This window comes from Cimex lectularius, unplaced genomic scaffold, assembly GCF_000648675.2.
Source record: "Cimex lectularius strain Harlan isolate CLEC.00 unplaced genomic scaffold, Clec_2.1 scaffold105, whole genome shotgun sequence".
In the NCBI taxonomy this organism is placed as follows: domain Eukaryota; kingdom Metazoa; phylum Arthropoda; class Insecta; order Hemiptera; family Cimicidae; genus Cimex; species Cimex lectularius.
In genome coordinates, this window is record NW_019394178.1 from 675,157 (window position 1) to 698,803 (window position 23,647).

The 23,647-nt window shown below is 31.8% G+C and overlaps 1 protein-coding gene across 5 annotated transcripts in view; it reads right to left on the reverse strand.

Annotated features, from left to right (window-relative positions):
* Nucleotides 1-23,647, reverse strand: part of LOC106664845 (paxillin-like) — a 75,075-nt gene that overhangs the window by 15,450 nt on the left and 35,978 nt on the right. For 3 of the 5 annotated variants that reach the window (XM_014390868.2, XM_014390866.2, XM_014390870.2), the window contains exons 2-4: nt 8,115-8,266; nt 7,732-7,858; nt 4,836-4,926 (exon numbers count right to left, since the gene is read on the reverse strand). In XM_014390868.2, coding sequence (XP_014246354.1) covers nt 4,836-4,926; nt 7,732-7,858; nt 8,115-8,266 — 370 coding nt within the window. Of the gene's footprint in view, nt 1-4,835; nt 4,927-7,731; nt 7,859-8,114; nt 8,267-15,937; nt 16,047-23,647 lie in introns of those variants that run through there. The other 2 variants (XM_014390867.2, XM_024229987.1) reach the window with 2 other exon arrangements.

Genomic DNA, 23,647 nt, shown 5'->3' on the forward strand with positions numbered 1-23,647 from the left:
TTTCATATTTCTAATGTCTACAAAACAAAGTAAATTAACATTATACACCATGGTAAATACTATCTGTTTCTGCCTATATGGGAAGTGCCTTATAATTTTGATGGCGAGACTCCACTCTTCCCCCTAAAGCAGCACTAATTTTGAGAAAATTAACATTTTCAGGTCTTTTTCTTTACTTGCCATATAAATCCTACCTTTTTACCAAATTTCATGTTTCTAGCTATTCAGAAAGTACCAAAGCATTTTGATGATTAGTCAGTAAGTCAGTAACAAAAATGCAAATTTTAGAATTCTCCCCTTTTGAAAAGGCTTAATATCAAGTGATCAAATTTTTATAATGTCCTAAATGATGTAAGCTTAATTTATGTTTCAAATTTCAAAAGTCCATCTTAAGAGGAAGCAGAGATATGAAGGTGAGAAAAATAGGGCGCATTGGTTCCAGTAACGCAGCTTGCAGGAACTTAGCCAGTACACTACCGTGCGATTTTACTAACTTTCTTTTCTTTTATTTATTATTATTATTTTTTTTAAAAGTTTTTTTATATGTTTTATTTTATTTTTTATTTTTTTTTTGGGAGGGGGCAATTTTTACATTTTTATAATATTTGAATCCTTTTTCTTCAACTTCACTTAGTTCATTAGCTCAGTCCTGTATGAATGCTATGTCGCTGGCAAAGAGAGTCAATTTCAACTTTATCTGCTTATTATATCTACTATGATCAATTTAAAAATAGTAGGTATGAGAACTGAGCCTTGCAAAACACCAGCTGGGAGTAACCAACTCATTAATGCTAAAATCGGCTTTTATATTTTTACGGTTAAAATAAATCTTTACAATATTTTTCTAAAAAAAATCACATTTTATATGTATTTATGTGTGTATAAACTTGCATTTTACTCATTTCTCACCTATAAATTTGTCTATGGACAACATAAACTTTTGCCTGGGTTTATACACTAAACATATAACATTTGACTAACAATTAAGTAATTAATGAAAGTCTAATACAGTAATCAATTATGAGTTAGAAATAATTAAAAAGACAGCGAGGTTGGACTTTTTCTTTGTCCTATGTTTAATGAGATAATAACCTTTTTACACCATGTTTGTTTACATGCCACTCGTTCTCTTGAAATTACCATAATTATGTTTATTAGATGTAACTATCGCCAAAATGCGAGTATGAAGTATGTGACTTGTGTTTGTGACAAAATTCCTGCCGGTTGGTTCGAAGAAAAATTAAATTTCAAAATTTATGCAACTAAGATAATCAAATAAATAATAGTTTAAAAGGATTTATGTTTAACAATTCAGAATGCCATGCTAATTGGTTAAATAGAGCTCTCTGATGACTACAGACATTGTTCAAAGTATGCTTATTTGTTTAACAGTTTTCTTAAAAGGACATGTCAAAAATATTGTTTTTATCTGCTTTATAGAAACAGAAAGATCTTTTTGTAATGTACTTCTAAAATTTTATAAATCACTGACAATTGATACGGCACAGGTGATAAAAAAAATTCTCTTTCAATGTGTACTTGATGTAGGAAGAAGTAGAGGAAATAGTAAGTTATGATTATTAGCTACAACTAATAATCATAATTATGGTGATTTCAAGAGAACCAGTGGCATGTAAACAAACATGGTATAAAAAGGTTATTAACTCATTAAACATAGGTCAAAGAAAAAGTCTAACCTCACTGACTTTTTTTTCTAACTCATAATTGATTATTGTATCAGAATTTCATTAATTAATTGCTTGTCAAATGGTTATATTTTTACTGTGTAAACACAGGCAAAAGTTTATGTTGTCCATAGACAAATTTATAGGTGAAAAATGAGTAAAATGCAAGTTTATATAAACATAAATACAATATATACTTCCATGAATAAAGTTTTCTTGATTCTTGGTATTTTCTTGGAATATGCTATTAACTGATAAAGTTTCTAGTTATCTTAACATAATCCTAAATTAAAAATAATTGAGTAGATATTAGTTGTTAGTTTATTTATATTTTTGTTGGATTTATTATTAATGTCCTTTAGTATCTGTGATTATTTCTTCATGGACTCTCACAAGTTCTAATGTAACGATGTGATTTTTGAGAAAAAAAATTGTAAATGTTTATTTTAACAGTAAAAATAAAAATGCCAATTTTAGCATAGTTATGAATGTTTTAGCATAGAGTTGGTTACTCCCAGCTGGTGTTTGCAAGGCTCGGTTCTCATACCTACTATTTTTAAATTGATTATAGTAGAATAATAAGCAGGCAAAGTTGAAATTGACTCTCTTTGCCGATGACATAGTATTCATACAGGGCTGATACCATAGCTAATGAACTAAGTTGAAGCTGTAGGAAAATGATTCAATACTACAAAAAAGGTAAAAGTAAGTAAGTAAAAGTGCCCAATAGTGAACTGGCCCAGTTCCAGCAAGCTGCCACGTATCTCGTTACTGGAACCAATGCGCCCTATTTTTCTCACCTTCATATCTCGGCTTCCTCTTAAGATGGACTTTTGAAATTTGAAACATAAATTAAACTTAGATCGTTTAGGACATGGTAAAAATTTGATCACTTGATATTAAGTCTTTTCAAAAGGGGAGAATTCTAAAATTTGCATTTTTGTTACTGACTTACTAACTAATCATCAAAATGATACGGTACTTTCTGAATAGCTAGAAACATGAAATTTGGTAAAAAGGTAGAATTTATATGGCAAGTAAAGAAAAAGACCTGAAAATGTTAATTTTCTCAAAATTAGTGCTGCTTTAGGGGGAAGAGTGTAGTCTCACCATCAAAATTATAAGGCATTAACCATATAGGCAGAAACAGATAGTATTACCATGGTGTATAATGTTAATTTACTTTGTTTTGTATACATTTTTTTTGTTGATAAATAAACATCATTATAGGTAGAAACATGAACTTTGGTACAAAGTTAGGTCTTATATTGTAAAAAGGTAAACATCTGAAAATTCCAATTTCCTCACAATTAGTGGTTTTAGGGAAGGAGGGGTAGTCTCATTTCAAAATTCTTCAGAAGCCTTCAAGCTTGGGCCTCATCAACGAATCCATTGGCACTATTGAGGAAGTCATATGGGACATTGATGACCGGACATTTTATTCAGAAAATGGCCAAATATTAAGCAATAGAAATAAAAGAACGGTGATGTTCATAAAAGTAGGAGTGAAGTAAGGTAGGCCACAATGTAGGTACCACTACTTTAATAGAGTAACTTTTTTTGGGAGGGAGTCTAGAACTCTTAACGTTTCTTTTGAGTTCTCTCAGTTTCTGGACTAAAAAAAAAAAACAACTGACTTGACCACGATGTAGATATCATTACATAATAGGCTAATTGGGGTATGCTATTACTTCACTAATAAAAGCGATTTTATACTATGTGAGTTTCAAGACATGGCCTTTTATTTTTAAGCTACCTATTTTATTGTAAAACTAAAAATCTGCTAGTCCTATTAGAATTTGAACAAGTTGACGCATTAAACTGACCTGATGGTCAACTTTAAAAAAAATGTAATGCCCTATTTTTTCACGCAGTTTGAAAGTCATTTCCTTTCTAAAGAACCAATCCTGGAAAACAAATGTTCATCGATTTGCTCTGGATATTGAAGTTTTTCTTCAGAACTCAATAATTTAAATTAATCATTTATCATTAAATATACATAACTGATTAAAAAAAAGGAGAAAATCAAAACTTTAATTGGATAAAAAATAAAAGTTTAATTTGTGTTAGTTTAGTAAGTAGCTTAGCTTCCAATAAAATAGGCAGGGTAAAAATAATAAGCTATGTCTTCAATAAAATTCACACGGTATAATCTGCTAAAAAATGCCTGTACATTTTCTTCTTGGTTGAGCAATTCTTAAGAAACCAAGGAACATGTCATACGTCATCACAGTCAACATGACATAAGTTGATACCCTATATATAAGATAAAGAATAATAGTTATTATTGTATATTCTTTGAGAAAATTGAAAATGTCAAAGAATATTTAAAAGTGTCCATATTCATTTCATATTGAATCTCTTTGGGAAATGCAAAATACCTTTTTTGTAAATAGGGCCCAATCAGTATTCACAAATTCCTAATGGCTCCTTTGCATATTTTATGCTAAATGCTACTTAGTATTTTCAGGATGTGTAGTATGAAACTAAAGTTTTATTCAGTACCAAGTTCAAAAGAAATTACACATTGGAAACAGCGTTGTGCCGTTGCCAGACAAATTGCTAGTTTTCTTAAACGGAAATTTGAAGATATAATAAAATTATATAAATATAATAGGAGTGAATGAGTAGATCATTGAAAAGCCAACACTAATTTTCTTGAAAATATGAATTTAATTCAAATTATTAATATATAGTATTTAAAGTTTTTCCAAAACAGTTTGTTAGTTGTGATAGATGTGTTTCTTGCAAAATCTATCGATAGAAAAAAAAATTTAGAAGAATTGCAACTAAGAAAATAGTTATTACGATTTTGTCGGACAACATGTGGTTGGTATGTGCAATTACTGGACAGATCCACCCATAAAGAAATTTGCCAATCCAATAGGGCATTTATCGAAGAATGGGTGGGCCAATTTTCACATCCGGGCTAAGACTGATATTCATCTACTTCCCAACAACAGAACAAAAGAATTGCTTAAGCCCAATTAGCCAAAAGGTGTATGAAGATGATGACATCAATAAATTTTTACCCTGCGAAACTGGTCTATTATATCATAGTAGCAAGTAATAAAACTTTTTGTCATTCAGTGTGTGAGTGAATGTTTTTAATTTTTTTAATTTTTATTTTTTTTTAAACAAGAAACTTACCCATTTAGAGCTCTATATTCTTCTATTAGATGGCTTGAGTTTTGCCTTGGCGGGGTGGCATGAACAAGAGTTCCATTCATCTGAACAGGGCCTAAAAATAAAGAAAATGAATTGTAAAAAATAAATAAATAAATATACAGTATAAAAAAAATAATAAAAGAATTAGAACTTCCAGATTCCCATCATAAATTATAACATTTAACTTATGATTTTTCCTTCTCGGAGGTGGGATAATTTTTCTTTCAATCCACAACGTTTCAGATTTATTTTAATCCTTCCTCAGGTGAGTTAACGCAGTGGTTGTCAGTCATTAATATTTTGTAACAGTTTATTTTAAAAAAGAGCATATTTAATTCAAAACTGGTTGTTGTTTTTTTGAGATGACCTATTATCCCACCTTTGAGAAGGAAAAATCGTAAGTTAAACTGTTGAGGTCGAAATATAAGATAACATCATTATAATATTTAATGTAATAACGTATAAATAATTTTTATTTACAAATGGGTTACATAACATTTCTTAAGAAATTTTAACGCTGACAATGTTTATAAGCAGTAATGACGCAATACCAATAAATTAACGACTAGTAAAATTAGTACATTGATCAATTTAAAATATTTCATTTCAAAACCAACTTTGTGAAGCTGCTGTATAAAAGGATGGGCATGATTTGCTAATAAGATTAAGAGATTTTTAATTATTAGTGTAGTAGTAGTGTAGTTTTTTAAAATTAGTGTACAAAAGAAAGTTCCATGGAAGCCATTTCCTATCAAACGATAAATTATTTTTAGACTACATTAAAGTGTAGTGTTTGATATTAAATAGACAAGGTTCACAGTTAAAATAACGCGCAGAATATATTTTATCTATTTTAGTTGCTATTTTCCTGGAGGTTAATAACAAAATTCACTAATTTCGTGGTCCGCTTGACCAATTAATATATTACAGTTAATTAAGGGTTTTATAATGTGAATAGTGGGAAAATGGCAAAAAGAAGGGAAAATTCAAAAGGTGCAGTTGAGATGGGAAGTTGGTGTCCGAGTGGATCGATGTCACGATAGCTCAAGTGGTAGAGCAGCGGCGTATCAAGCCGAAGGTCATGGGTTCGAATCCCGCTCGTGCCATTGACTTTTTATCTCAACTAAAAACCTTAATTAATTGTTAATAACAAAGTCGAGAATTTGAAGCTTTCTAATGACTAGGCAAATTTTTATGCATGTTGTCTGTAAGTCATGATAAAAATTGTAATAAACTAATTCAAATTGCCCTGAAATAATAATTTAGAAAAATTAAGAATAAATTGTTAGTTGAAGTTATTCTATTCCTAAATGATTTTCTGGCATTTTGGTGAATTTTCTTTCAATCCATCATAATTAAATAATTTTTATTAAAAGTCTCATCTAATTCGGATTTTGCACTCTGACGCCTAAACAAAATAAAAAATGCTCATAGTTTTTAATTGTGTTGTACTAGTTTGAAAAATAATAGACGTTCATAATTTTGAAGAAAAAAAATGCAAACCTGGAAGATAATACTACAAATAAAAAACATTTATTTGTGATTTTCGAATTATAATATTTATATACATTCAATTTCTATCATGCTATTTCCTGTGGTAAAATGACTGAATCAGAATCCTTAACAATTTTCAAAAGATTGCTCTATTGTCACGAAATGGTTGTTATGTTAAATATATAATTTAAAAATTTGTGAAGTAAACACAATGTACATTAAAATGACAGGAGTTGCAAATAAGGATGTTTCCTCACTCATGAACATCACGTAATATTAGTTATATTCGCACAGAATCAATTAAAAACTTTTCTTTTTGAAAGATTTTGTAGAATATAACTTGTGCTTCATTCATAATTCCACTAAGTACAATTAAACATTATATTAAAAACAACAGATCTGCTGGAAATCGCACAATGCTGGTATTTTTGTACCTTCCCAAATCTCCCCCTTTTCAAAACCTTATTCTCCAAATAATGGGAACTATACATTAGTTCGATTTAAACAATTTAATTTATATCCTTGGGAATTTTCTGAAATTCAAGTTATAATTGACATTATTAAAAAAACCCAAATAGATAAAACACATCTGAATATGCCAGCAGCATTTTTCCATCAATATGCAAGATTATTGTATTTTGAAATATAAATAATTTATAAAGTACTATTTTCTTTATAACAATTTCAATTATTGCATTTCAGTATTGAGATAACTTTGAAAAATGGATTGAAAAAAACATGTAAAAAAGATATGAAGTGGACATGAGAAAAATAATAAATAAAATCCATTTATGTTTTAGTGGTCAATTGAACAAGTTACTTCTTTCAATTAATTATTCTTTTTATGTAAGGTCTTGGTTGAGATAAATAAATAAAATGGCAGATAAATCAACAAAGGGTACAAGAAAAAGAAAGAAAACTGTTTTAATTGGTTTCATGTCTGGCATTACTGTTGGAACAGTTAAACAGTTGTTTAAGATAATAAGGAGGACAAATATTAATTTTTGTTGTCTTAAAAATCTCTGCCAAAACCAAAAATTGATATTAAATCAATTGACAATTATTAAAGTGAACTATCAAAATATTCTCTGTGGAGAACTAATATAGAATGATATACCAAAATATGTAGGGAGATAAAAATATTTATTTTAAAATGTTTCTAACCTATACCTTCAATGAAATGGAAAAAAATATTAACACTTACAATGAACTTATTTGCTCTAATTTTTTATAATTTCCTTCATCCAATGACAAATTAAGAGCCTCACAATTTACAGTACCTGATTTATATCAGTCCATAACAATGCAATATAAACTAATAATAATAATAAAATTTGTTAATTCAACAACTTTTGTGCTGATATAACAAAATAATACAACTCACCTCGTTTTTCAGAAGAGTATCTCGAACTGCTCAGATCTTCCAGAAGGGTGTCAAGCTCAGACAGGTTGTTGTTGAGAGATGTTGCCATTTTACCACCTCCGGTCGATTCAACATGGTACGATGATGGCTGGAAAAATAATTTCAAAATAAATTAGCACGGATAATTTTATCATTAAATTTATTACAAGGTATTTAAAAGCTGAAATGTTTTAAATTTAAAAAAAAGAAGCAGAATTGTGCTGTTTCAAGTAGGAAATAAATTAGAATAAATAGGGCAATCTCTCACTACATCAAATTCATTTTTACTTTTTATCTTAATATTATTTATTTATTGTCAATGTTGTTCATTTGTCAAACAGAAAATAATTAGAGATATTTCGTACTGAGGTCGGTGTGTTTCGTAAAGAAGTGGATTTGACCGGATTGACTGTTGCGTAGTCTTGCTGGCCACTGCCTCCCCTCGACCTGAGCGAGCCATATCCAGCACTCCTACTCCCTGGTGAAATTGAGTTTTGTAAATCCGCAAGCAGGGCATCTAAAACAAAAAAGAAAAAAACAACCATGAAATAGGTCAGTAATTTTGTAAAAATGATGTAGATAGTGAGAAATAAAGGAAATAGGCGTATATTCGACCGACTTCCTTGTGACATACAACAGAATTTAAGATAAAAATACAGAGCATCTTTACATGCATTTTTGATGATCTTTTTTAATAATTGAATTAATCACAATGATATGTACAATATAAATAAAATTCTTTCAAATAGTTTTAATATAGTAATGAACATACAAGAGGAGAGAGGGTGGGAGAGAGAGAGAGAGAGAGAGAGAGAGAGAGAGAGAGAGAGAGAGAGAGAGAGAGAGAGAGAGAGAGAGAGAGAGAGAGAGAGAGAGAGCGCGATTAGCCGTTTCTATTTCATTCTGGACTTAAAGAGAGATTAAAAGAAAATAGGAGAGGAAATGTGACATTTTCAAAATCGTTCTCACGCAAATCGTCTAAAATCCAGCAAGTTATTTTGGTTCGTCCAATTTTCTCCCATGGCTCATAGTCTTGGATCTGAGCGCAGGCCGTGCGCTGGCCAAGTTCCAGCATGTTGCCATGTGTATCTTTACTCGAACCGATTCACCCGGCTTTTCTTAAATAAATCAAGCTTATGTCGCTTAGGACATCGTAAAAATTTGAACACATAGACTCTTCATCTAAATTCTTAAGAAGCCTTCAGTTTAGGCCTGATCAACGGATCCATTGGCACTATTGAGCAGGTCATTGACGACCGCTCCGTTATACAAGATAAAATTCTCGCTTGGTGGCTTAGCGTATAACTTCCGCTTAACGGATTCCGACCAAGTTTGAAGTCATCAATCGATCTTACGTTCACCGGCATCAATTTCCCATTTGCTTGGCTTACGCCATTACCATTCATAGAAGTCAATCATTAAGTTTGTCAAATGCTTTATTAGCTGCTTTACGTTGGCTATTCAATATTTTCGCGTGGCCAAGTGTACGTGCTCTGTCCAAGATGACAAGTCCCCAGGAAGTTGATCTGATTAACTTTGATCCCTCTCAGGTGAAGGCCAAGAATAGTGCGAATGCTGAATACAACCGTCTACGATCATTTATAGGCCAAACTTGCGTCCGTTATAACTACAAAATCTCGAAGCCGGAAAATGAAATATCGTATTTAGGTATCTGTGCATGGTGTTGACAACCTCTCAACTCCTCAACAGAGGCCCAAATGATCCCCCCAACAAGGGAAAATCTATGATATACATAATCACTCCTGAGCCTCGGGGGGAAAAAACAAACAAAAAACTTTACGAGTTTACGATGCTGAAGCGAACAAAAAGTATGATATCCCAAAACAAAACTTAAACGTGAAAAAAGAGTCAAGTCCAGAACCCTAAAACATTATCCTATCAATGATTATTGGGATATCGTAAGATGCGGTCTGTTGTGCCACAGGTTTAGAAAAACATTTTCTTTGTCGTGCCAACGTTCGATCTTTATTGAGATCATCTTCAGGGCATGTGATTTATAAACATTGTTTAAATTATACAATACTTATAAATCCCAGGCCCTCAAGATGATCTCAATAAAGATCGAAACGTAGAACGATAAAGAAAATGTTTTTCAAAACATACGTCACACCAGACCGCATCTCCCGATCTCCAAATAATCATTAACTAAAGGACACTAAACCCCACACATATCCTATCAGTGTAATGATATCTATACTTGGCCAAGTCCGTTTTTTTAAAGAGAAACCATAAAAAAATATAAAAGTTCCAGACTCCCTTCTAAAAAAGTCAGCCGATAAACGTAGTGATACGTACACAGGTACACTGTGGCCTGCCTCACTTCACTCCTACTTTTAGGAACATCACCGTTCTTTTTGGCTTAAAATTTGGCCAGTTTCTGAATTATCGTATTTGGGATAAAGCAAGGAGCTGAAAGTAGAGTGAAACTTTTTTCCTTTTCTTCCGAGTTCTCTACCTTCTCCTCACCCACCTCTCCTACGTGAGCACACACGATCCTGATGTTTTAATCCTCAGTCTAATATTTTTGGAGGAGTTCTGGAACTAGGCCCTTTTTTACGGTTAGATTTTGTTGGGGGTTCGTTTACAGCACGCTTAATCTTTTACAGAGATTACTTTAAAATTAGAGAAAATACCGAAAAGGACTAGTCTGGGCCGTTTTTCAAATGAAACATAGTTGTGGGATCGTCCTTAAACTAAAGATTTGGTATAATCCTCGCCAACAAAGTTACATTTCCAAAAAAAAAAAAAAAAATTAAATTTTTAATAAGCTGCAATGTCTAAGTTGAATGAAACTTGCAATTATCAACGCTTTTTATGTTTACTTCGATATGTTTTCGGTTTATGTTGTATTGCTCATGCTCATTTATTTACTTTTATTAAGTCTTCTTTCCTGATTTCTCCATTTTATATCTCTCTTCCTTCTTTATAACTCACTCTCTCACACTCACTAGCTTATTATCTCATATGCTCACTTTCACTTTCTTCCTCTTTCTCGAATGATTTAGCCTTAATTTCACAATTTAATCGGTAAAAATGTTCAAAAGTTTCTATTTTTTTACTATTTTGTAATTCTCAAATTTTACTTTAATAGCCGACGATTGGTTCCTTCAATGCAAAACTACTCATTTCTTACACTAAAATTGGTAAAACGATCATTCTGTGCCCCCCTAATTTTCTGAGATGTTTATCATATCAACAGGAAACCGGATTTTAACGAACTGAGAAAATTGTAGTTAAACAAAACTAAAAAACGAAGTGAATGTTTTTTTTATTGTACTAACAATAAAATAAAAATAAAAATAACAATTGTCGAACAAAAAGAAAACCCGTCTTAGCACCATGAAAAAGAAATTTCCTAAAATGAAAATTATGACGCGACCGTTTCATCTTTTTGGCTCGTTCCTCGTTGGCAGTAGGCAGTTAGTGTTATTTCAGATACTTGACTCACCAGAAAGTTCCGTTGTGCCAAATAGGTAAACACAACAGCCACCAACGAACAAATTTTGTTTACACTCGATAAAGCTATATAAAGACAAAGAGATATGAGTAATAAAACAAAATATTTTAACTTCCAAAAAGGGAAATCGCTTCCAAATAAGCCATGATTGACAAAAGCACACTGACCTATTAAAAATAATTTATTTATAATTCTCCGTTTAATTAATCAGAAAGACAAAAAACAATTTTTTTACAATCATTAAGGTGAAATGATTGATTACCAACGTTCATCTTAAAGAACGGGGAAATAAAAATAGCTGGCCAAATAGTGAACAGAAAAAAATAAATTTTTATGATAGAAAAAACCCATTGGTTGTGGGTATTCCTAATTATATATTATTTACTTTCCACTAATAGCAACCTAATTTTCTGTATGCTCGATTGCACATAAATTACATCACACATGACATTTGTAATCCTATCTGCATACACTTGCAAAATTCAGATGTACATTAAGAATTGTAAGCACGTACATTTATTCGTGAATTTTCAAGCCTTGATAAAACTATGATTACTTTGTGGACAATTCAATCATATACCAAATTTCCTGGATTTAAACAAAACTTTAATTAGACAACTAGATTTTCATTACATAAAGTAATCTTAACAACACAAAATCCAAAGAATTAACGTGGATTTTGATAAACGTAACTGTTAACATCGTGCTAATCTGTGTAGATAAAAAGAAAGAGATTAGAGGTAATTTCATTATAAACTCTATAAAGATTTATTATAACAGGACTACAATAATGATTAAGTGGAACTTAGTTATAAAACTATCCATGTGGATTTTGCCAAGTTGTGGATATGTAACATTAAATTCAACCTCATGGATTCTAAAACAATTTTCATCTAACTTTGATTCATTGAGAACATTCATGCTTTAAATTTTACTGCAATATAATCCATGTGAGGCTAGGTCTATTACAATAAACTAATTTTTCTAAACTTAATTCGTAAAACCTGACAAAATTGGCCAACTTTATTTTCAGGTCGTTTCAACAATAAATTACATAGATTCCAACAAACTTTATTCATTGAGATTTCAACTTTAATCTAATCCTTATGAATTACAATATATCAATTCAGATGGATTGTTAAGTTTTTGAAGGAGACTAACAGCTAACTAATCTATATGCGATTATTAAATCGTCAATATTCTAGAAAACCTTTTTCATGGTTTTTAAATACATCAACAAGGTGTTGATGTTGAGTATTGGTCCGCGACTCGTCGAACCGGCATTGGGTCACACACTGGATCCGTCTAAACTCGTGGGTTTTTGATTTTAGTCACGTTTCGGCTTTATACCATCTTCAGTGAGGATCTGGCGCAAAGCCGAAACGCGATTGGGCACAATAAATAACACGCAAACTGGATTAAACTGATCTAACTGAACGTTCATACAAAACACATCCATGTTTAAAAAAAATTCTCATGTTTTCTAACACAAATTCTATCATAATAATTTCTTCTACTGATTCTCAAACGCCATTTCCACCATCATCAAGTTGAATAATTATAATTATTATAACCCTAAAACCATTCCTACCATACCTTGTACCACAACAAATTTTCCGAGCATTTCAATTATGAATTAATCTACTTTTACTATTTCGATTCGATTCAACCTCTTTTACAAAATTTACATGAATTTTCCGAGTTTCCAAGACACCCAAGAGGAAACATTACAATTTAACTTACATTAAGGGCTACTTTAAAACGTCATTATAGTAGCGTTTACATTAAATTTATCTACATTATTAATTACTTTTATTATTTGATTATTTAATCTACACCATACATTATTAATTTATGCTCACCTAAAACATTTTGGACCTATATTTATTTATGTATTCTTTCCATTTTCTTTTGTCTCACATCAAACTCATTGGTTCCTTATTAATTTATGTTTATCTAACTGCTTTCTGTGTATCTATTCGCCCATTTCTAGACCTTTTATTCACCTAAATATTTTTATTCTTCAAGCTATCTTCTTATTTCTATCTATCGATCACTCTATTTATTCCTTTCTTAACTCTTTACCTCGCTCTCTCTTTCTTTTTTACTTATTTTTCGCTCTCCTGTGTTTTCTCACTCGCTCTCCGAATTTTACTTCTATAAATTTATCTATACTCTCTACCACCGTTTATTTTCTTTCTGTCTACTACCTCTTCATACATCTTTCGACAGTTTTACTAGTATTTACTCGTCTTTCTATTGATCCACTTTCTTCACGTTTCCTACTCACACATTTCTGTTGTACATCCTTACTTGCTCTTCTCTTTTGTTCCTTATCCTCTATTATTTATCTACCACTTTATGACATGGATGATTTTTTTTCTGACGGTTCTACATCTTTCCCTCATCTAAGTCTAAAATCTTTCATTTTTATCTTTTTCACTCACTTACTCGTTCCATTTATCTCGCTATCTATGTCTGTATGTCTGTCCCTCTCTTTCTACCTCTAACCACCTCCTACCTTCAAGTTTTCTTTTGTAACATTTTCAATTTTTTTGTTTTTCATTCGGAGTCTTGGGGATTTTTCCTCTTAGGACTTGAACTTTCATCTATTGTGTTATTATAAAGTTATCTACATTCTTCATTTGTAAGATTTTCGATCTCACTGTGTTATAATAAATTGATTCTATGGAAATTAACCTTAATAACTAATATGCATGGATCATTCCTTCACATTTCCGTGGATTTTAATAAATGTCTATTCCTGAGCACGTCAAATTGGTTTGAATCTTCATTCTTTGTCTAGACAGCCACAAACTAATACATGAACTATTTTAAAACTTGATTTTCAAGCAATTATATTAAACATCTATCCAAATGGTTTCATGTGTACTTATACATACGACGATTCAAATCAACTTACATGGAATTTAACCTTATGACTCATTGACAACTTTCATGGTTTAAAATTTACTGCAATATAATCCATGTGACGTTAGGTCTATTACAATAAACTAATTCTTATGGGCCATAACCGAAATTCATTATTGGATATTTCTAAACTTAATTCGTAAAAACCGACAAAAATTGGCCAACTTCATTTTCAGGTCGTTTCAACAATAAACTAATTTACATGGTAACTACCACAGCTTTCCCAGCAATTTCCACTAGAAATTATTTTAAGAATACTAATGAAACTGGACATTTCCACCATGAATAATTCCACTTGGTCTTAGGTAATCTCCATGTCTGTTATTTCCACAGTAAAGCAATACACATTTGCTATTAAAAAATTAAATTTCCCGACATTTTCACAATAAATATATCCCTCATATTTTTATTTAATTATGGCTGCATGTCAGATTCGAATCAACATGTTTTATAGAAAATATTTAGCTTAATACCATTAATATAAATTATTCGACGTGGATTCTAATAAAATTTCTTTAATTTAATATAAATTATTCCATATGGTTTGAAATAATTTTTATTCCTGGTTATTTTAGCCACAAAGCAGATACATATTTACTAAGGTTCAATTTATTCCAGATTTGCATAAAAATATTTTACTACTTGAATATTTGATAACTTCATTTATAATCATGTTATTCAAATACACCTAAATTTTATCAACCATTTTAATAGAAATTGACATTGGAATCTAATTTAAATTGATGGAAAGAAACACGACATTTGTCAACATTTTTACCTTAAAATTTATGATTATTTGGAGAACGTGAGATGAGGTCTGGGGGTGACGTAGGTTTAGAAAAACATTTTCTTTATCGTGCGAACGTTTCGATCTTTATTGAGCCCTGAAGATGATTTCAATAAAGATCGAAACGTTGGCACGATAAAGAAAATGTTTTTCTAAACCTACGTCACACCAGACCGCATATCACGATCTCGAAATAATCATCAACTAACGATCACTAAACACCACACTTAAAATTTATAGTTATTAGTATAGTGGGTACAAAAATTTAGAAAATTGACTCAAGTGCATGAAAAATAACACAACCGCTTCAGGAAGTTATGCTAATTTTGGGAGAATCGGAAAACCATATTCGTAGGAAATTTAAACCGCCATTCGATTTTAGGGAAATTATGTTTCAACGAGCTTTTCTCAAAAGTTGCGAATTTGGACTTAACCCACTTTTCACTACAAACTATTTAAAATGGGCCTGAAATTTATGTTCATTACTAGGCTTTTACTTCACCATAAACTAAACTTGAAATCGTACTATAAACTAAACTTCAAGCCTTCTAGTTTTTCCACTGACCAAGAGTATAACAAATTTCATTCCTGGACATTTGCAATATACTTTATCCTCACATTTTTTCCGATTTATGATGATGCGGTGCCGAGGTATAAATAATTCTTTGTTTTTTGTTTGTGTGTGTAAGACCAACACACAAACAAAAGACAAAGAATTATTCTTACACTTCAAAATATAAAAAAAAAAATCTTTGGAAAATATTTTCACTGTCATTTCCCACGAATAGGATTTAAAAATGTGAAACTCGAGTTAGAGTGAAAGAGAAATCTATTGACTTTCACATAGCTATGTTCTGTATTCTATCCACGTTTGGCATATTTTCTAGGGGTTCAATGCGAGAGGTTTTAAACTGTCAAAGGGTTGAATACGTCAGTATGATCAACGGTCATCAACGTCATAATTGCAATGATTCCTCCCCCCTGCGACTTACTCAGCTGGTGTTCCCAAGTGGTTGAAAAGATCCTGTTTTTCGATTGGCACCCCCGCGGCGGCGGAATCGGGGATTTCGAAACCATTTTTTCACCTTCTCCCAACAGCGCGAACTTGTTTTATTAATACTGCCGTGCGTGGACGGCTCCCACTTCTTTTTCGGCTGTCCCCCCTTGAGCCACGGTCACCCTCCCTTCCACTTCTTAATCACTGTTCCATTGGCAGATTTATTATATATGGAATTAACTATAATAAACAACCTAGTGTAAATATCGTTGGAAGCATTGGAAATGGTTTATAACTTCCGGTCCTATTTTTGGAATCGATGGAATCGGTTTGATCGGCTTGGTTATTCTCACCGTACGCTTTTCACTTTCCGGACAGACTCAAGAAAAGTCCGATTAATAATTAATATAATTTCAACCTGTCAAACTGGTAGATTTCCTTTTCTAAATATGTATGTTGCAAAGGTTTAAAAAAAGTATGATTACAATCGCAGCATAAAATCTGGCCTGATTTGCATTCCCAATGAATATTAAAATCCAAGGACAGACGCTCATGGGCATGGGCCTCATGATAATTATATGCTGAATGATGTAGGTGGGATAGAGTAAAATATACACGCTTTTTAAATGGCGAGTGTGTAACATTATCAATTAAGAAAAGCCCGGTATTTAAGTATTAAAGAGGCGTGCTTCATCAAATTTTCTAAGCGCTTTAAAAAAATATCAATTGGAGTCCATTGATTTCCCAATCAAGTACTCGATAAGATTAAAATGCACATGATCCTTTAGAATTAGCTTTCACTTAGCCTCACTGGGGACACCTAGGCAATTCCAAATGACTGTCCCTTTAAATTTCAATTCTCAAAAAAAAAAAAAAAAAAAAAAAAAAAAAAAAAAAAAAAAAAAAAAAAAAAAAAAAAAAAAAAAAAAAAAAAAAAAAAAAACGAAAGCGCTCGCGGGGTCTTTGTCTTCCTAAATCAACCTAAATCTAATCCGATGTATTTTAAATCAAATGATCGCTCAAAGTTTTACGAATAAGCCAGCCTGGTTTAATAAATATTTGCCGGCTTATCAGAATAAGCTATGATTTTAAAGTTTTTTAAGAATAATATTTGAGGCTCAAGTTATTTCTAATCTTAGTCTATAGAAACTGAACACTAAAAGTACTAAACATACCACCCAGTGTTTGTAATGATTCATCTATAAGGGTTATTTATTTAATTACTTACAATCTTATTAAGTGTCATCTTATTGTCAATTCGTCATTCTCTCTGACTAACACTTTTCCCCCTCTCTTTTACACTCTCTTATTACAGATCTCTCTCACTCTCTCTCTCTCTATCTATCTATCTCCCATTATATTTCTCACTCACTTTCTCATTTGCACCTTTTTCTTCCCTCTTTACATCTAACTTTCTAGGGTTTCTCCGTCAAGGTACATCTTGCAATCTAGCCTCACTTTGCTTCTTTCTACAATGCTACATATGTCGATTTCTATTGTTAAACCGCTCCATATTATTGCTTATCTATTAATGTATGTGACTGGTTTCTGTCATTTCTTTTCTACGTACTTGCCCATTCGTACATCTTTTATTCACCTAACTATTTTTATCCTTCAATCTATCGCTTTTTCTAACCATCCATCACTCTTTTTTATCACTTTTTATCTTTTTACCTCGTCTACTTCCGGCTATTTTTCGCTCTCACGTTTATTCTCTTTCTTTCTTTCCATTTTGTCACTCTCCCCTCTCATCTCATTTCTCTTTCTCCTCTCCTCTCATCTCATCTCATCTCATTTCTCTCTCTCTCTCTCTCTCTCTCTCTCTCTCTCTCTCTCTCTCTCTCTCTCTTACTCTCTCTACAAAGAGTAAAAACATCAAACGTCAATATTCTGATTGGAAATCCATCAACAGAGGCATATCACAAGGATCAACACTATCAGCATTACTCTTTGAACTATACATTAATCAAATATCTAATACACTAAAATACTACAAATATGTCTCTCTGCTGATGATATGAATTTATATAGATTCACATGTAACCAATAATAATGCACAAATAGATAAATTAAACTTAGATCTGAATGCAAATGCCTAATTTTAGGACACAAACAGCTACTAAATTCTTTCAAACTAGATTTTTAAAAAATCCGGTTAAAATAGGAAATGATACTCTGCCTTATGGGACAAGTGCTGTTTGTCTAGGAGTAAGAGTGGATTCTAATTTGCCATGGAATACGCGAATAAATTACATATTTAATAAAAAAACACTAGTATACAGATGCAACAAGTTGCTGTATTATAAATCTGTTCAAATAAAAGAAAAGATATATCTTTTATTAATTATGCCTCATATACTTTACAGCATTGTAATTATGAGTGACTTGAATTATAAATTAACAAAAAACTTGAAAGGTGTATTAATATATGTATTCATACTAAATTTAAAATATGATGATAACATTTATGACAAATACAAACCATTAGGCTTCCTTAAATTGAAAGATGTACAAACTTTAGGAATTGATACTTAATTTATACATTTAAATATAAAACTCCGCAATATTTATATGAAAATTATAAACATTTTAAAATGTAAGTAATGTTAATATTCGATACGCAAATCAGTTGTTAATTCCAAAACACAAAACAAAACTCTTAGCAAACTTTTTTTTGTACTAATTTTCTAAATTCTTACAAAATATTTGTATCATGGACAATATATCATCAGAAATTTAAAAAAAAATGTAGAAAACGAAAAATTATTCACAAGTAAATTAAAAGAAATTCTAATTTTTAAAATATGTATATTTCATCTCTTTTTCCTATCAATCTATGTACATATAGTGTTATATTATGTCCACATATAGATTTTACATTGTACAGAATCTCCCCATTCGCGGATGTTTCACGACGCCAAAAATTTAGGTACAATTCAGAACTTAAAAAAAAAAAAAAATAATTAAAAAAAAAATTTAAAAAAAGTAATAGAAGACCTAGCGTTTGATCAAGTTTTTTCACTGTTTGTATTTTTTGATTTGCAAAGAAATAAACTATTAAATGTTCGGTGTTTCACCGAATAATTAATTTCTTTAAGAATTTCCATATAAGGATTTGAAGCGGCCTCGACATCCCTTTTAAACGTAAAACTTCGATTTGAAGATGGGTCGAAATCCATTGCTTTTTTAATAAGTTGATCCCTCAAGGTTAACATTTCCCTGAGATATTTTGAAGAAAAGTTTTGACCTTCATAAAAATGTAAAAATGTAACATGCCCAAAATTTTTATTCTTTCCCCAAGGGTCGGGACGGTTTTATCAGTTTTGGAAGAGGAGGCATTTTGCGACATACACGAGAGAATAAAACAAACTGAGAAGAAAGAAGGAACAGTTTATTGAAAACGGGCGAAAGCCTTCAATCTATTTTTTAAAGAATTATTTTCGATACGAAAATAAAATTGTTTACGCAAATGTTTTTTCCGTGAATAAAGAAATCGGACTTCCGCAAATATCAAAACCGCGAGTGTTAAGGGATTAATCTATTTACAAAAAACTTGGTTTATTATGTTTTATTTTGTTTTTGTTTTTAACTTAAATTTAATCATTTTTTTCTCTCTACCAAAAACTCCTTGATATATATACGTTCACTAATTCACTTGTTAAATTGTTATTGTATAACTATATTTATATTTTGGTATATATAATTATATTTATATTATATTTTTCACTTAAAAAAATTCTTTTATGTATCTACGTCGAGATTTTATGTTTATTCTCAATTTTGTTTTTGCTTGTTTTAATTGTCGTTATTGTAAGTTGAAATTATAATTAATTAAGGTTTTTAGTTGAGAGAAAAAAGTCAATGGCACGAGCGGGATTCGAACCCACGATCTTCGGCTTGATACGCCGCTGCTCTACCACTTGAGCTATCGTGACCTCGATCCACTCGGACACCAACTTCCCATCTCAACCCCACCTTTTGAATTTTTTTGAACGAATCCCGCTCGTGCCATTGACTTTTTTTATCTCAACTAAAAACCTTAATTAATTATAATATATTAATTGGTCAAGCGGACCACGAAATTAGTGAATGTAAGTTGAAATGTTGCATTGTTTATAACACCATTAAGTTTTAGTAAAACTGATCAAACTTACAAACATCTATGTTCCATAATCGTTTTGTTTGTTTATTGTATATTTATTTATTTTTGTAAAACCGAACACGTTGATTGCAAGAAAGGTCAATATGACCTAAATCTGCGAGTATTTAATTTTCAATTCAATTCAATTCTGTTTTGCACTCTATAATCTATATTCCCTATCTAGCACTCTCTGTCATCGCTGGTTTTCTTTCTGTCTGCGTATTTCTTACATCTTTACGCGTATAAGTTCTTCTTATATTCTTATCTTTCTCATATACCTCATACCCTTGCGCATATATTTCTTCCATCCCCTCATTCCCATTCGCTCTGTTAGGTCTCTCACTTTGTCTATACTCCCTGACATCGTTTATTTTCTTTCTGCCTGCCTATTTATTCATTTTTCACTCGTCTTCAAAGTATTTACTCAACCATCCACTTTCTTACCGCTTTCCCTTTTTTATATTTTTCTGCTCTCCTTGCCTTCCTCCTCCTCCTCTCTCTCTCTCTCTCTCTCTCTCTCTCTCTCTCTCTCTCTCTAACTCTCTCTCTGTTTTAGATTGTTACATTTATTGTTTATCTCCCACTCTCGTCTATTTTCTTACAGTACAACTTCTACAACACAACTCTCAGGTGTCGTCAAAGTATCTGTTTTTCCCTATTCATTCTATTTTTTGTTTTTAGATAAATTTATCCTTCTATTTCCACGTAGTTGTACAATTCTCCTATCATTCCTCATTCCTGTCTTGCTTTATCATTCCTTTTCACAAGTGTCTTTGCTCTCCAGCCCTGCTCTACCCTAATTCTCTCGCTCTCTCTCTTTATGTAATCTTTCTATCTCTACCTACATGTAACTAATTGTACCTCAATCTATCTACCCATATCTCATTTATATTTATTGATATGACACTATTCCTTGCATTTTTAATTTTTTTTTATACATTACTATTATTTATCAATCATTTAATTATGTTTCTTTTATTTTATTTTTGTCTCTATGCTTGCCTGCCTGACTTTCACATCTTAGTTCATTCCTGTCTCGCTTTATCATTCCTTTTCACAAGTGTCTTTGCTTTCCAGCCCTGCTCCACCCTATTTCTCTCTCTCTCTCTCTCTCTCTCTCTCTCTCTCTCTCTCTCTCTCTCTTTCTCTCTCTATGTTTATGTAATCGTTCTATCTCTACCTACATGTAAACATGTAAGTAATTGTACCTCAATCTATCTACCCATATCTCATTTATATTTATTGATATGACACTAGCTATTCCTTGCATTTTTAATTTTTTTTATACATTACTATTATATATCAATCATTTAATTCTGTTTCTTCTATTTTATTTCTGTCTCTCTGCTTGCCTGTCTGACTTTCACATCTTAGTTCATTCCCCATTATTTCTTTGTTTTTATTAAATAAGCATCGGTTGTTTGATTGCAATTGATCATTTTCTTTCCCCCGCACTAGGATAAATTGAAAATTTTCATCCAATATGTGAAACAAAAGCCTTTAAGGGATAGATTCCAAACAATGGGAGCGGAGGGAATTTGTTTACGATTTAGGCCGAGCAGGTTGAACCTCGTGGGTGTAGTGTGAATGGAACCGTGTAGGAGAGGGCGAGTGGGCAAGGTTGCACGATTTTATCGAATGTGTCCTACGCCTCGTCGCAAGGCATCAACCGCGATCCGTGTCCCTTTTCCCATTTTTAGGTTTCCGCCGATTCGAAATCCAACGGGACAGTTCGGACCCGGCGTCCACGTGCCGAGAACACCTGGTATTTTTAGTCAAGTCGAGCGGCCAGGAAATAAGAAACGGAGCCGGGGGGATTCCACCGGTGAAGGACTTGAAGGATGTGTCAAAAATGTGGCGAAACTCAATAAACCCAAGGGGAAGCCATACAAAAAATCCCACATATTATAAATTCGTAAAGTAATATATTAAATAAACAGTCCATATGAACAATGACTAAAACATATGCTAGGTATATCCTCTGTCCATGGCATATAAATAATTGAAGATACAATCTTGAATTGATATCTGAATGTGAGAGATCTGGACAAATAATTTTTGAGCCTATCAAGTGATTTAAAATCGCCAGTGGTTTATACGGGTCAAGATCGTTCCTGAATTGATCGCCAGCTCGAATAAAAACAAAGGAATTAAACCGCCATGACTATAAATAGCATTCTAAGCTGAAAGAAAATTTCTAAGAATCGTAACACTTAAATGTAATTTTTGTCAAATAAAATATTTATTACGATCTGTATAATACATATTGTAATTTTTTTGAAATATACATATTTACACTAGTCATGTAATTGGGAAATGTAATTAGTAATAAACAATGTTTTGAATCCTTTTGCAGTAAAAAATATTGTAAAAGCCAATAAATATTGGCCATATCCAATACAAAATTGGACAACTCTTGCAAATTTACAAATGAACATCTTAGAAATCCTACTGAGTTTTAAAATAATAACAACAAAACAATTGAACGGAGAATTATCAGCTTTTCAGGTGCAAATGGATTAGTGCCAAACTTTATTTCTGGCATATTTTCAAACACGAATCCAGACAAATTTCTTTCTATTTGTCAACTCTAGATAAATATTTTTATTGCTTGTGTAAATTTAACAGTTGAAATATCTCGCGTAAAATTGATTCATTTAATGGAACTATTCTCTTAAATAACGCAAATTTCAAGTTCAAACAACGTACGAGATAAGAATATATGAGTCTACAGCACGAGGTCCAAGGAAATTGTGTAGTAATGAAATTGAAATGATGACCTGAGCAATAGATGCTTAATTTGCTTGCTTAAAAATATTTTGCCTTCAGTGAAGAAAAAATAAGCCAACATAAATGGAACAAGATGAAAATAAGCTTAAACAGTAGAGAAAGAAAAATGTTTATTGGTAGTAATTACCTAGGACTGAGGAATAACAAAAATAACAAACTAAAACTTCATAAATCAATGCACTTAGGAAACATTTTCACAAGAAAGATGTTCATTTTACAAATAGCCAGACATAGATGTGCAGATACGCAGAAAACAGTGGCTAACCTGAATAAGTGTGGTCATGAGTTTAATAATAAATCATAAAAAAACAATGAATCAAAACTATGGTCGATGCTATTCATAACAGTTTGAGCAGGAAAAACACGTTATGAACATTAACACGCGATCCGGCCTTCTGATGATAAAAATGCAATAAAAACCATGATTAAAAGAAAGTGATAGCGTCGGCAGAAGTCTCACTTAAGAGCACTTTCGATAGGTGGTCCTCGGGGATTCTGAGTCGTAGATGAGGGACATCCTCACCCCATTAACCAACAGGTCATGTGAGGTTGACCTACTTTGGGGAAAAGCTCGAGTATTTGTCCGGCATGTAGAGAAAGGTTGCTCGATGTGTCCCACCTACTTGAAGGGTGTAATTCCTTGGTTCCATATAGGGAACGTGTAGGAATGCGCTTGGGCAGTAAGCGAGTATCTAGATCACCTGTTCGGATTTTTGGAGGAAACATTGTTGTATATAATACTGATAGTTTTGTGACCCTAACGGGGGTTGAGAA